Genomic DNA, 14,611 nt, shown 5'->3' with positions numbered 1-14,611 from the left:
AACATGTAATTTTAATGAAATATTTGGTATTTGTACGAATAATAATTTCATAAAAAATATTGGTAGTTTTTCTAAATACTTTACGACAAGACCGAAGTTGTCAAGATGACGGATGACGTTTATATACTGTTGTGAGAGACATTATGGTTAGGGTGACCATTCATTCGTACTTTTGAATCACTTTCCATTAATTAGGACCTGTTTCATTCAACTTTTTGTTTTATTTTATACCTAAGTATCATTAGTATTATTGTGGCTGTTATCTTATAAGGCTGGTAAAGAGTTATGAGCTGTTGATTTTTTGGTGATAGATATGAGTATTATAAGATAATTTATCAAGCTTAAAACCGGCGGAAGCACTTAGGTTGAGATATTTTTTTGAAATCTTATGATTTTCATCAACTAGACTATGTAAACGGAACACCCACAGAGTACGTTTTAGGTACATAGTTGCGTTTAATGTTAACCTGTTTTGACACTTTCTTGTCAACACAATATATAAGTAAATAAAATTATATTTTCCCAAATTTCAGCTTTCCTTCCAATGAAGAAACATAGCAAAGGTTCCAAGTAATTCCCACAAATTTTCACAGTGTCAACACAATGTTTACTCAATTGTCATATCACCAAAATACATTCGTATTTCGTACCTACATTGCAATTGAATTAGTCGAATAATAGGTGACTTTGAGACCATCGACACCTATTCGCGACATGATAGATTAGAAGTGATGTCTCATGAATTACCTAAAATTATGGTCACCAAAAATAGAAAGAGACGGAGGGCTCCGTGCCGACTATCTTTGTCGGCTCGTTTTTTTGGTGCAGTGCGCATTCCTGTTGTATTATTACTTCCATGGTCTAAAGTCAACAACTAATCCCTTGTTAATCTAACAGAGTATGGTGAAACTGGTGCTTAGGTTTATGTCTTATGATGTCTACCCAATGTCTACCATGGTCATAGACCATGGATGACAAAATGAAAAAAAATATTTTTTTCTACCATAGATTTTTTTGTGTGCTTCATAGCTTTCTTTCTTTAGAGTTTATTCTGTGGCCTTCCTACTTATCTGCTTAATTTTTAGGTCCACCCATGGTCCACTCCACCCACCCGTAGAAATCAAAAGAATCATTCTCTCTTCTCTAATGATTGGACGCTACCTCCTGCTGCAAGTTAACAGCTCCCAGTTCAGATTCTTTCTTAGCTGTATAGCTCTTTCTTGATGACTCACCTCAGATAGATTAAACAGTATTTTGACCCAATGAAACCAAGAATATTATTTTGTTTACATTTAATTTAACACTCAAAACAAAACAAATGTTGATATAAGACGAACCCAAGAAATTACTGTGATGATTCTTAATTGATTACTAGACATGATAGTCATTTCAAATATTATTATATTTTGAAATAAAATTAGGTACGTTAATTAACACTCATAGTTAGCGGTAGTAAGGGCATGAGTACGGCATATGACGATGTCCATATCCTCTATAACTCCCATGGCAATGGGGCATGTAAGTCGGCATACAATAGTTCCGTCTCCTATGGACCTCTCCACATCGGCATTCCTCTTCTTCCTCATCATCAGACGTGATTTGTTCCTCAAGAGATGTCCGTTGTCTACGAGCAGGCCTGATTGGTCTATTATCCCTATCTACATGTTCAGGTCGTCTAATTGGTTGGGAGTCAAACAATCTTCGTGCAGGGTCACTTGTCACTGGTGCGGTGGGTCCAGAACGACCCGTTTGAGATCGCGCTACGCTTGTTCCGTGGGTGTTTCTAGTACCCTCAGTGCTTCGGAGTCTATTAAGTAAATTCTCAGATAATTGCTGCATGTTTGCTCCCGGTAGCAGTCTCAGCTCTCGCAGCCATCTGTTGGCTTCGTAAAGAATTCTTTCGGTGTAATTTGGAGATGACGGTACCTCTTCTCTTTCAACAGCGTGCAATCTTCTCGCAAGCACATTCCTTATAGCATTCTCTTGTAATTGCTCTTCCTGAGAAGCTGCTTCCAAAGGAAGTGTTTTGAACCATTCTAAAACTTCGTTTTTAAGTCTTATGAGCTCAACATCTTCCGTCAAAGATTCCGGCGGTGGTGGCGGAATTTGTTCCAAAGCCGGCAACACGGTGTTTAAAGCTTCATCACCAGAAAGAGGGATTTGTAAATTATTATTTAACGACTCTGCGATGTATTGATCAATTTCAAATAAAAGTTTTCTTTTGCAAGAACTTATGGTGTTTGGATCAAAAACCATTTGAACTAACGCGTCTCCTGCAACTTCTTTCAGGTTGTTTATTAAAGGCTGCACCAAGTTGGCTTGTTCATGGGTAGCTATAGCTCTTGGTGTAAGGAGTCTGGCTATCACATTATTTATTTCTTTCCTATATTCATGGACACCTTCCTCGGTTTTTCTTATTTCTCTTACACTAAAAAGTGCACTTATGACATCAGACAGGTACAAAGATCTTTCTTGGTCATCACGAAACATTAAAGGATCAAGTACACTTTCTAACATTGACTCTAAAGACTTCTTGTATCTAAAATCGTCTTCCATTATGTTTGGATCTTGTAATAACTGAGTCACTTTAGCCATAACCGTAGTGCTTAGTCTAGCGCTGTCTGCGGAGTCTCGTCCCATCAAAGCGATTTCAGTAGCAACCTTTTGCAAAAGATCACAAGATGTTGTTGGGTGTGACGTGGCTCCTTGAAACTTAGAGGGTATAGAACGGTCTTGTTTTGGAACTTGCAGAAGCGGTTTACTTTGGTATGCAGGAGGCACTGATAGGCCACCAGTTATTGTCTGTGGTATTGGCGCTTCTTGTTGCGAAGCATCGGGAATGACTCTTAATGATGGCTGGTGGACGTCAGCATTCACAGCAACTGGTGGTGGCGGCGTCCTTTGTATGGTTCCACCCCAAACACTTGAATCCATTCCTGAATGTTGGGTGGTTGATGGTGAGCTAACATGAATCGCCCTTGGGGACGCTTCAGGCGGTCTTACGGGTGAGCATGGAGATCGCTGTCCACATGGGGCTGCTGATGCTTGCTCAGGACTGCGAATTGGTGTTCCTGGTACGGATACCTCAACACCTTCGTGAATGGGTTGCTCAGGACTTGGGAAAGATAACTGCACTGGTCTAGACATTTCTTGTGAATGCCTCATGCTAGGTGCACTGGGTTCAGCCATGGGGACTTGGACTTGAGGCTGGATATTCGGTGCTATCTCAGGAGTAGCTTGGCGACACACTTCCGCATTTTCCGAACATGGCATCCAGTCCGAAATATTTAGTCGTTGTTGCGTTCCAATCGTGGTTGAAAAGTCCGTATGAGTAAATGTGTCTTGCGGTAGTTCATATTCACGTTGCCTTTGTACATTGACTGGCGACCACACTGGCGCATTCGATACATACGCAGATTCATTGAATTCAATGGCTGAAATGTCTGGGGAGTTTCTAGTCTGCGACAAGGCGTGCCTTGGCGTGGATTGAAGTTGCGGCGTTCCTCGTAGCTCGGAATAATGCCTTTGTGGTAAAGACGATTCATGTATTTGGCTTTGATCAAATCTACTCGAGTTAGCGGTGCGAGCTAAAGACTGTAACGTCCCATCCTGACCTCGATCCTGTTGTACCCATCGTGGATTTGGTCCTGGTCCTACCACACTGACTGGTGTCCCACTGATTGCAGATTGATCTGGCGACGCCATCACTGGCCGAGATCCTTGATGAGGAATGGAATGTAAAGCTGAGGAAGTGTTCTGAACTTGTCTAGGACTTTGGCTGCTTTCTAACTGATTTCTGCCAGGGTGTGAACTAGATGAGGCTGTCGGTGGATGGTCACGTCCTTCATATAACCACGTGGGTAAGGAGTGCTCCGCGGGCGGTGCGTTTTGGACTTCCATACGTTTCTGCAACAATGCGTCTGGAGGCGGTCGACAGGGCAATGGACAGTCTGGATTTCTTGTTGAATTCATGGCATCATAAACGAAATCGTCGTAATTGACCATAAATATATTGTCAATAAAGGTTGGGCTATTTATAAAAGTATTCTGTCTTAATCTCTGCTCTAATAATTCTATTAGGTTTGGAATGTAAGGCTTTTGTGGTTCCTCAATAACTTGAGCGAGAAAGTCTTCTATAACTTTATGCAAATCTTTTATATTTTGGCCATTCGTTATGACTTTCGCGGCATCTTGGGCAAATGACTTCCTCAAAGCCACCAAGCTGTCTTGCGCAAGTGGTCTCCTCCTTACGTAATTATGCATCCATATTTTTATTTCCTCTTCAACGTGTATTGGCAGCACATGCAAGTAAACATCACGATCATCGGGAATATTGACCCGATCCATGGCAGCTTTGCACCCTTCAATCAATTCATCTGAGTTTTCATCACCACCCATCTCCTGGAATTGTCTTACGAAATCTTTGACTGCTTCTATTAATCTCCAATGGAATACCTGTGCAATCTGTTCGTTTTCCCCCGTATACCTTGCGCGTATGTACCGCTGCATATAAGCTGGACTACCAAAGGACAATTCAGTAGGTTCAGGTTGGGGTTGCCTGCTTGCTTGCTGTAGTTGCTCATTCGTGTTGCAAACATACTCCAGTAAATTGGCCCTCATTGTGTTTCTTTTCGCTAGCAGCTCCGGAGTCTCAGGCAGGCAGTCTAAAAGCTCATCCACTCGTTGGGCCAAGATATCTTGACATAAAAAAATGTCTGATACAGCGGCTGGGTCCGCTCTGATTTTAATTATTTGCATAATTATACCATTTCTTATCCCCTGTCTGGCCATTGCAGCAAACTCCTGCTGTTCGTTAGTTTGTGTTTCTATTGGAACCTCATCAGCCCATTTCTGTATGTATTGTTCAAGATTGGTCAGAATTTCTCCAGTATTTCCTTGTGAACTTGGGCAAGACGATCCACACGGTTTGGGTTCACTGTTTAGGGTAAGTGGAGCTCTGATCCGAGCATTGGCTTCACGAGTTTCACGACTACTTCCAGGTAGTGATTGCCGCTGCTGAGGTAACTGCGAATGTGGTGAATTATTATCATTTTCTGGTGATGTTTCTAGCTCATTAGGCAGACTGAGGTTAACTTTCTTTTGTTTGGTATTTCGATTCGCACCATTTTCTGGTCTTCGTAAGGATGATCTTTCAGCTATAACTGGGCCACTTGGAGGTTGAGTTGCATTCGTTGGTGGTGAGTCGTGTGGGAGGTTTGAAGAACTTGGTATTATCGATGGTGGATTAGGTTGTACTTGTTGGATTGGAGCTTCTTGACTTATGCCCTGATTATCTGGAGCTTCACCGGAATTTGCTTGACATTCTCCTCCACCTGACTTTTTGCAGGCAGCTGCCGGCGCTGACTTTCTCCGTTCAGCTGCCTTCCTTTTGACATGAACTGGCATTGAGGTATTCAGGCATCCTCTCGCACTTTGTCGATAACTGCCTGTGTTTTCAACAAACTGTATATGCTTTAACCTTTTCTTCAGCTCCAATAGTAAGTCGAAGTGTTCCGCGCGCCTCTTCTTCCATAGTTTCTTGGCCCACTCGTCTATTACAGCATCAATAAAGTCGTTTGGAAATTTAGTTTTGTTGATACCTTTGCGCAATGAATCTGCCAGTTCTTCAGCTCTCATTTCTATGAAGTCACTTTCCGTTAGCTTTGAGTGACATAAGGTGAAAGGTTTCTTTGGTTTGAATTGTGCCGGTATAGCTTTAAGCCAGTCACTCGTGACGGTCACAATGTTGTCTACGTCGGTGGGACGTTTGATGCCGCAGGTTGGAAATTGTGCACGGTTACTAAGCGCTCTCGCTTGTTCAGGAGATGTGAGGATAGGCACAGGAATACTGTTGATCATCTTCATAAGCTCGGGAGCTTGTAAGATTGTTTCCTTGTTTTTCTCACCGGCCAATTTATTTATCCATTTAAATATCTGATAGCGTAGATAGTTAAGTTCTTCCACATCACTTACTTTTTTGCTTGGGTTTAGCTCAACGTATTTGTGCCTATCAACAATGTCGGTGGCCAAATCATTAACAACCAACTGCCTAAATCCTTGCTCTTCGACCAATGGGGCTTTGAGATTTGAAAGCCATTTATCAATTTGTTGTGATATAAGTTCCTTATAACGCAGAACATTGCTATCTATATCAGTATTTGATATTCCAGTTAAACTGATATCCTCATCGTCATCATCGGCGTATGGCAATATGGCATCGAAATCAGATGTACCCTGATATACTAAGTACGTTTCCGAAGAGCATTTATTCATTAAATTAGGTTTTTCCATTGCGTATGGACAATTGAGTATACTGTTTCGGGTACGAAATCTTTTTATACGTTTTAAAATCATTTTTGCAATAACACAAGCTTTGCTTGTTTTAAAATGCGCTTTGTTTCGAAGTACGTCAATCATTTCAATTATAACAATTTCCTCCTTTTCAAATCTGATTGCATCCATAGAGTCCAAAATTATATCAGATAAATCCTGTTCAATTTTGTCAATTGTATCGCGTGTAAAATTAACGGATAAAATATGTTTGAGCTCTGATCTGATTTCTCTTTTGATGTCATCTTCTCTTGGTTGTATTATTGTAAAACTATGATCGTTGAAAACGCAGTCAGTGGATTCACTGTTGCCCATCATCAGTCTTGATGAACCACTTACTTTTTCTAGTAATTTTTCTTCAGCGTGCAACTCTAATAGTGCCTCCACCAATTTGTTGGCTACTCTGTGCATGTGAACTCTTGTGTTACACGGTTCAGTTACAACTAATGGGATCTCATCGAGAAAGTCAAGAGTCTCGCCTTTTAGTATACTTTTGTATTCCCTTTGATTGTCAGGCTTGTCTTCTGCACATTTTTGTAGCTGTTCAATAAAGGCCTTCAAAATTGTGTTTTTGATTGCCAACCTATACTCGTAGTCATTCGATTCTAGAGTTAAAGTTTCAAACCACATCAGCACTGTGTGCTCAAAACGCTCTGCTAGGCTTTGCTTTCTTGACTTCATAGTTGTTTGTTGAATTTTTGAGTCACACAGCTTTCTTCTTCTATTTTGTTTCAATTTTGAATAGTTGATTCTTGTTGCCTCACATCGTCTTTTCCTCAACTGTCTACGACATTTCTCGCATTCCAATGCACTTTTCAGAGCTTCCCTTATATTCCTTAATAAATCCTGCTCCGTACTTTTAGTTTCAACTATGTTAGATAGGTTCCTCAGTTTATTGTATAATTGTTGCAGTGTCTTCTTTCTTAGCGTTTTCTCATACGGATCTGATGTTGGTCGGATTGGTATTTCCTCAAGCATTGTCAGGATCTCGCGGTGAAGGTTGCTTACTGATTCCTTTTTCACAACAGCATAAGACTCGCTATAGGAACAACATGGCTGCATATGCTGGAGTAAGTAGACTGTGCTATAGTTTCGATGGCTGACTGTATTAGGTCTCTCATTGAAGACAAAACTCTTTCCATTGTTGCTATTATTCACGTTCATAATATCATTAGTTTGGGATTCTTTGCTTTTAAATGACGACTCTTTAGCACATGGGCTAGAGTTTAGATTAGCTTGGCAGGTATCACCCTCCTGGTCAATGACTGCTAGTAACGACGGGCTCGAGTTCGATAAGGCTATCTGAAAAAATTGAAGATATTTATGACATAGAACGTAAAGCTCAAATTTATCGACGTTTAGGCAAAAAATATCTTACTGTGCGTTGCGCGGGACACGGCCGTGGCACAGTGGACATTTCTTTGGATATTTTGACTGGAGCAGCTGAAAAGATGGTAAAAGAGATTCAAAACCGCTTTTTATAATTTTTTTAAATAATAAACGAGACGAATCGGCCACAGACTCAGGCGATAACGGGGTCAATAAAAAGGCATATTAGATATAACAGGGCCTCTAGTACGGGATTTGTTGTTTTTTGAAAACTAAAAAAGTTTACGTTTTCTCCTGTCATCTGCATACATTATCTATAAAAAGTTTCATGATAGTTTCCGCAAGAGGCGCCACTTAGTATGCGAGAAAACGTAAACTTTTATAGTTTTCGCCAAATTGTCAAACCTGTACTAGACCCCCTGTGCTATGTAGGTACCTACAGATATTCTGCGTTTCCACTGGAAAAGCAAATCTAATAATAATATGGAGACTGGCTTCCTATACAGGGTGTTGCAAAAAGGGTATAGTAAGCCGAAAACTACATGTACAGCATGGTATATCTAAGCCCGACACTGAAATCAGAATTTCAAAATTCGCGAAAAAAAAAACCTTTTCCATAGTAAAAAAGTCACGTGACCAACAAAGCTTCTATGGAAAATGATAATTTTTTTTCGCGAATTTTTTAATTCTGATTTCAGTGTCGGGCTTAGATATACCATGCTGCACATGTAGGTTTCGGCTTAGTATACCCTTTTTGCAACACCCTGTATAGCGCAAAATAAAAAGTTAAATTTATATGTACAATTGAAAATTGGGTGCTATGAAAAAATCGTCCGGGCTCTTGGGTCCTATACAGAATGAAAGCTCAAAACTTATTAAGGTTTAATTTTTCCATACTTTGTCGAACCAGTGGGAACCCGATTCTCTATGTAAGCACCATAAATCATAAGCATTGATATCGCCTTTTCCTGTGACCGTATCGTCATTTCTAAACTTGCATCAAATTACCTTGGACTTCTGTGCTCTTTAAAGGACACTACAAACAAAACAAAATACATTAGCTGATTGATTTGCTTCGCCTGAATCTGTGGCTAAGATATCAAATTTACAATGAAAATGTTATTACTGACGTTTTTGCCATAGTCGCATAAGAAGGCTTCGTTGTATGGTGAGTCCATGTAAGGTTGCTCGTGCAAAGACTGAAATGCAAGAAAATGGGTTAATACATATTTCGGGTGGCTCAACCTATCGCACACCCGCGATACTAACAGATATACAGGGTGTTGCAAAAAGGGTATACTAAGCCGAAACCAGCATGTGCAGCATGTTATATCTAAGGCCGAATCTAAAATCAGAATTTCAAAATTAGAGAAAAAAAAAACATTCTCCATAGTAAAAAGTCACGTGACCAACGTCTATGGAAAATGAAATTTTTTTTAGGCAGGAATTTTGCAATGCCACCTGCAGGGCGATCACGAAAAACAGAGCTAACGTATAGAATCGAATGCGAGTGCGACAACTGTCAATTCGATAGGTAAAAAGTGTTCGAAAGTGCTGTCAAGTTGCCACTAGTCGCACTCGCATTCGATTCTATATTGTTCGTGATCGCCCTGCTGCCCCCGCTACGGATTCGTTATCGACGGAGTTGAACGTCACTATATTGCTATTCACCACAAATACGTCACTGTGATTGGTGGAGCGCGCATTAAAATTTATCGGCATCTATCGTCGACACACGGGTTTGCCCCGCACGCGTTCATACAAGTATTCATTGTAACGCGTGGAACATGCACGTGAGACGCGGGAAAATGGCGTGCAATCCTGATGAAATCCGCATGCTGTTAAAAAAGCCAAAGACTCACCTGGCTCTCACTCCGTCTCCCTCCCTCCCTCGACCCCCGAGACTCGCTCCTCTCCCTCATCAGGTCGGCTCGCACGCTGTACGTCCGCTGACTGTTGTTGGTGTACTTGGCCGTGTCGTACGCTGACCTGTGTTATACAGGGGCAGTCTTTATAAAGGTATAGGGTCATATATATTTATTTACTTAGTTTTAGGGTTAGGTATTATTTTTATTTAGGCACTTCACAATCATACTGATCTTTTTTTTCCGTTAGCACACCCGTACTTTTTATCTTTGTACCTTCTGCGGGGTTGACTGGCAGAAAATGCTCTTAGCATTAAGTCCACCCTTTGTACTTTTATTTGTAATATTTGTGCAATTAAGGAGTTAAATAAATAAATAAATAAATAAAGCGCACATGCACAGTAATAATATAATTATATTATAAATTATATTATAATATAATAATAATATTTTTTATCGAGCAATAAGCTCAGCCTAATAAAATACATAGATGTAGGTACCTAACTTAAAATTAAATTACAAACTGACTTAGGACTAAGCACAGTACAAGTTTTAAGAGCGCTGGGGCCTGAACTAGGTGGTGGCCTGTATCTCAGGCACCAGTTCCCTCCCTGTTTAAAACAATTTCATTGCTCCATTTTTAAACAAATATAAAAATATTAAAACTATACTAAGAACTAAGCACGCAAACATGCATAACTGCTTGTAGTGCAGAAAATTGGAAATTAATGGAAGTGCAATACAGTTTTTTTTAGGCCGAGAAGCTAGCACACCTGACTTCTAATCTTTTCACTACGAGGACATAGTATTGTTTCTTCCTTTGCAGCGACTTACATCTCACGGTGGGTAATTACGGGCTGATGATGGTAGTAATGGTGTCCACCAACCCGCACTAGGCCAGCGTGGTGGACTAGGTCTAAACCCCCTTCCTACATTGGAAGGGGACCCGTGCCCCAGCAGTGAGGACGTGATGGGTCGTGATGACGTGATGATGATGATATAAACACTATTAATATGACCTGGACGAGCGGTCGGGTAAGCACCCGCTTATCACGCGCAGAGATTAGGTTCGAAAGGCATTTTAGACATTGGGGATATGCACAAGGTTCCACTCGAGAGAGCCAGGTGCAGTCACTTACACCCCCACAGAGAATAGAATAGAATAGACCTGGATGAGCAGGTGGCCGACTTGACGCGGCGCTGTGGAGGCTCCGGGCGGCAGTCTGACAGCCGGGACGGGGAGGCGCGGCGCGGGCTGCGGCAGCCGGACCCTGCTGTTGGGAGGGGAAATAACAAAAAATAAGGAAAGCATTTAAAAAAATACAACAGTCTTCGTAGATGTGTATTTTGGCTATGGACTAAAATGAATTGCAGCAAGCTCAGTAAGAGAATGTATGGTATGCAGTATGCAAAAAATCACACACTATACTGGTGGGCAGCGGGCCGCATGCCGCATTGTCTTAACACGGTCTAGTGGCCTACTTTTGCACTTTGGTATATACTATAGACAGCTCAGTTGTCTAATAATAACTTTTACATACAAAAGAATTCAATGCGTGAGCGCTACGAAATCTCGTAGCAACTCCGTAGCGCAACGTAGCGTAGTCGTAGCAACTTGAAGTAAAATGAATACCGGACTTACATAAAACAAAATATACATATAACTCGCTTTTTGTACAAAATAAGACACTTGATAAAGTGCATTGTACTCATTTAAAACGGTGATACGGCTCGCGATCTATCATGTTATTACAAAATGTACAGCGAAAAGTTAAGCACACTAACTTCGGGGATTATAGTGTCATGAGCATATGTATGAAGATAATTAAATGTATCTGCAATACATAGAAAATAACATCAAGAGCAATCATATAGCAATCATCATAATGTATTTACTTAATTATTTTGATTTTGCCGACTTATTTTGTTGACTTTTTATTTAATTTGTTTCTGCACTGTATTTTATTATTATTTAATGTTACCTAAATTATCTAATTTTATGAAGGTAATATTCACACACAATGTATATTGTTTTTAAAAAAATAAAAATATGAAATCCAAATGCAACACCTACACAACTTAGCCTGCGTATACGAGATCAGCCGCTGCAGCATCTCCCGCGATCGAGGCGGCGACGGGTACCGGCGGAGCGAGGCCGCGAACGAGTCCGTCGGCGAGCGCACCGGCGAGCGACGAGGCGAGCGACGAGATGTTGGACCTGTGGGGTCACCACCACCGACACATTAGCCATTAACATTCTTTACGCGCCCCCTAGACCTACAATAATATTGTGCAATATGTTGATTGTCCAATAAGATTGAATTGCGTTTTGAATCCAAATGACGTTTGCGCAATCGTCAATATTAACCTTAGACGATGAATTATCAATATAATTGATCGTCTAGGGGCGCCTTCGGGCTGATTTCTCAATGGTCAGATAAACGCTATCTGACGAATAAAATTGTATAGCTGTCACTGTCTAATACATCATTATTCCCCAGATAACCCTTATCTGACCATTGAAAAATCAGCCCCTAAGTACGTGTTCAGGAGTGGAGACCGCGACTAGGCAAATGTAGTGTAGGACGCCCTCGGCTAGATGGGGTGACAACTTGCGAAAGGTTGGTAATGATTGGATGCGGAATGCTATAGATCGCAATGAAAGTAGGGTGTTATTTGACGATTCTTTTGCACTGAATTGCATCTTGTTGGTTAATTGTTAATCTAAGACAGCAATGGAATAAAACAAGGCTTCTTATACCTTGTTCAGTCCAGCCTCCCCTGAAAGAAGAGCCTCTGGTAGGTATAGAATATGTTTCTCCGCTCCCAGCGCCGCCTACCACAAAATTCTCTTGTCCTGAAATCGAGACCTTGTTAATATACGAGTAACATTATCTGTCTTATATATCTGCTTCGGCCGGGAACCGAATCCGGGCCCTTTGGCATAGCAGTTAAGTTCACTGACTACTGAACCATTCGGTCGTTCTCATCAACGTCGTAACTATGTATATCATATCGCTATCTGTTACTGATTTTTCGTAGAACAAAAGTTGTTATAAACAGCTTGTATCCTTCCTAACTAATATTATAAATGTGAAAGTGACTGTCTGTAAGTTACTCTTTCACGCCAAAACTACTGAACAGATTTGAATGAAATTTTGTATACAAATGGTCTAGACCCTGAAAAAGAACATAGACTTTTTAAGGCGAAGCGAAGCTCGCGGGAACCGGTAGTAATGCATAAAAAGTTGTAAACTTACCAGGACACGTCCGTGGTCTCTGCGGAGGGAACTCAGTGCATTCCATCGGCGGAGACGTCGGCACCACGTGGCAGTGAGCCGTCTGGGAGACATAAAAGCAGGTTTAGGCGATAAGTCTTCTCATATCGCCGTTTTGGAATAAGTACAATGCACTTAGGATACACATCTAGAATCTAGATGTGCAGGTTTCCTCACGATATTTTCCATCACCGTAAGAGCACGTGGTATTATTGTACCTAAACTCCTTAATTGAAAACACAATTGAAAGAATTCATTGGTACAGGCCAGGATTTGAAGCCACAGCCTCTCGATTGAGAGGACGAGGCCTTATCCATTACGCCACCCCCGCTCTTACTTAGCGAAAACATTAACGATATACTCCTCTATTACCTGATAAGTGCTGGCGTAGTGTCCATCCACAGCCTGAGAGCCTCTCGCCATCAGCCCATCATCACGGTATTGTGTGGCTTTCTGCCTCACTTCATTGCTTCTCCAAGGACCGCCCCGATCTATAGTCCTGTCCCTCGCATAGTCCTGTAGGTCATGCCTATGTGTCTGGTCCGGGTTGAAGTTGATCGTTGGTCTGTAGTTAATGGGGGGGGAGGTTTGGGGTTCGATCCTCGGCTGCTTTGTTGGCACTTTGTTCGCTACTGTAAGGGAGGTAGATGCTAAAGGATGGTAAATGTTAAAAAAAACGAATAATCAATACTAAAATTTTACTTTAAACGGCTAAGCCGATTTTGATAAAATACAGCTAAAGGATAAACGGAGTAACATTACCTATGACAAAAAAGAAACAAATCGAAAATCGGTGCAGCCGTTTGTGAGCTACGCTATCACAGTTTATAACACCCCACCTTTTAGTCGGGGGGTTAACAAGACTCACGAGACTGGGCCAGGTGGCTGGGTAGTAGCGTGTACTGCCTCCCAGAGTCCAGCACAGTGACGGCGAGTTCGGAGTTCCTCAGGGCGCGTACTATCGCCACCATTCCTTCTCCTTCCATTACAAAATGATTCTTAGAAGTTGCTTGTGTGATCGATTGTTTAACACAGGTCGTCGAGGCGGTAAGTTTGGATGTTAAAGAGCTAGGTCATCATTGAATTTGGATAGAAAATTTTGAGAAATAAAAGGAATTTTGATGTTATTTATCCAAAAAATATATCAAAACATCTGTTAATTTGACAAAATGAAAGCAAATGTTTTTTTTTTCTTCCGTGGTGAAAGCTTCCTTCTTCCATGTCCTAAGCATTCTGTTGAACTTCTTTCTATATAGTGGTGTCGAAACCTTATTTTGAGGTTTGAGTCCTGATTTTACTTCCCAGACCTTCAATAATGTAGTGTTTATTTTCGTCAGTGGTAGAGAGTCTGATAGAGTCCGTGCCACAGCTGAATTCAGATACAACGCTGCAAGCGCTTAACCAAATTTTACCGCAAATGTCTGGCTAACACTCCTCTCTGCAGAAGTTGCATGGTTGAAAATGACACAGTCTCTCATGTTTTGTAATATTACAAAGGCTTGTTGACACTACGAACAAAAAACCACGCAAAAACCCTCGGATCTCCGGGATGCCGGATCTAGCGTGAGCTTGGGTGGCTTAATAGCTAGTCACCCCATAGATATTTCATGCATAATGGGCCACCTCAGCGTCTAAATGCGGAAAATGAGCTCCCCACAATAATATACATAGATAGATGACTTGCCAATCCTTTCACCACCACCGGTCACAAGCCCTCGTGTGCCTTTCATCGACACGATGAAAATCAATCAATCAATCGCCTTTGCCAAAGTGCCTATCCCGCTCCTACAAACATACTAAACCCCAAAA

The 14,611-nt window shown here is 41.2% G+C and overlaps 1 protein-coding gene across 4 annotated transcripts; it reads right to left on the bottom strand.

The window, feature by feature from the left end:
- Positions 1-1,275: 1,275 nt before the first annotated feature.
- Positions 1,276-14,519, bottom strand: LOC105389915. 4 transcript variants are annotated; one of them, XM_048633515.1, is made up of 11 exons: positions 13,671-13,991; positions 13,175-13,434; positions 12,785-12,866; positions 12,286-12,381; positions 11,599-11,742; positions 10,693-10,798; positions 9,522-9,648; positions 8,790-8,858; positions 8,668-8,695; positions 7,709-7,773; positions 1,276-7,632 (listed from the first exon to the last, which is right to left on the bottom strand). In XM_048633515.1, the coding sequence occupies exons 1-11, from the start codon at positions 13,786-13,788 to the stop codon at positions 1,444-1,446; spliced, it is 7,284 nt and encodes a 2,427-aa protein (XP_048489472.1). In that variant the 5' UTR covers positions 13,789-13,991; the 3' UTR covers positions 1,276-1,443. The 4 variants fall into 4 exon arrangements, with proteins under 4 accessions (XP_048489472.1, XP_048489477.1, XP_048489481.1 ...); XM_048633520.1 differs by having other exon boundaries at positions 13,175-13,431; XM_048633524.1 differs by having other exon boundaries at positions 13,642-13,741.
- Between the last annotated feature and the right edge of the window lie 92 nt (positions 14,520-14,611).

This window comes from Plutella xylostella, chromosome 2 (assembly GCF_932276165.1).
Source record: "Plutella xylostella chromosome 2, ilPluXylo3.1, whole genome shotgun sequence".
Lineage (NCBI taxonomy): Eukaryota > Metazoa > Arthropoda > Insecta > Lepidoptera > Plutellidae > Plutella > Plutella xylostella.
This window is presented reverse-complemented; position numbering and strand designations above follow the sequence as displayed.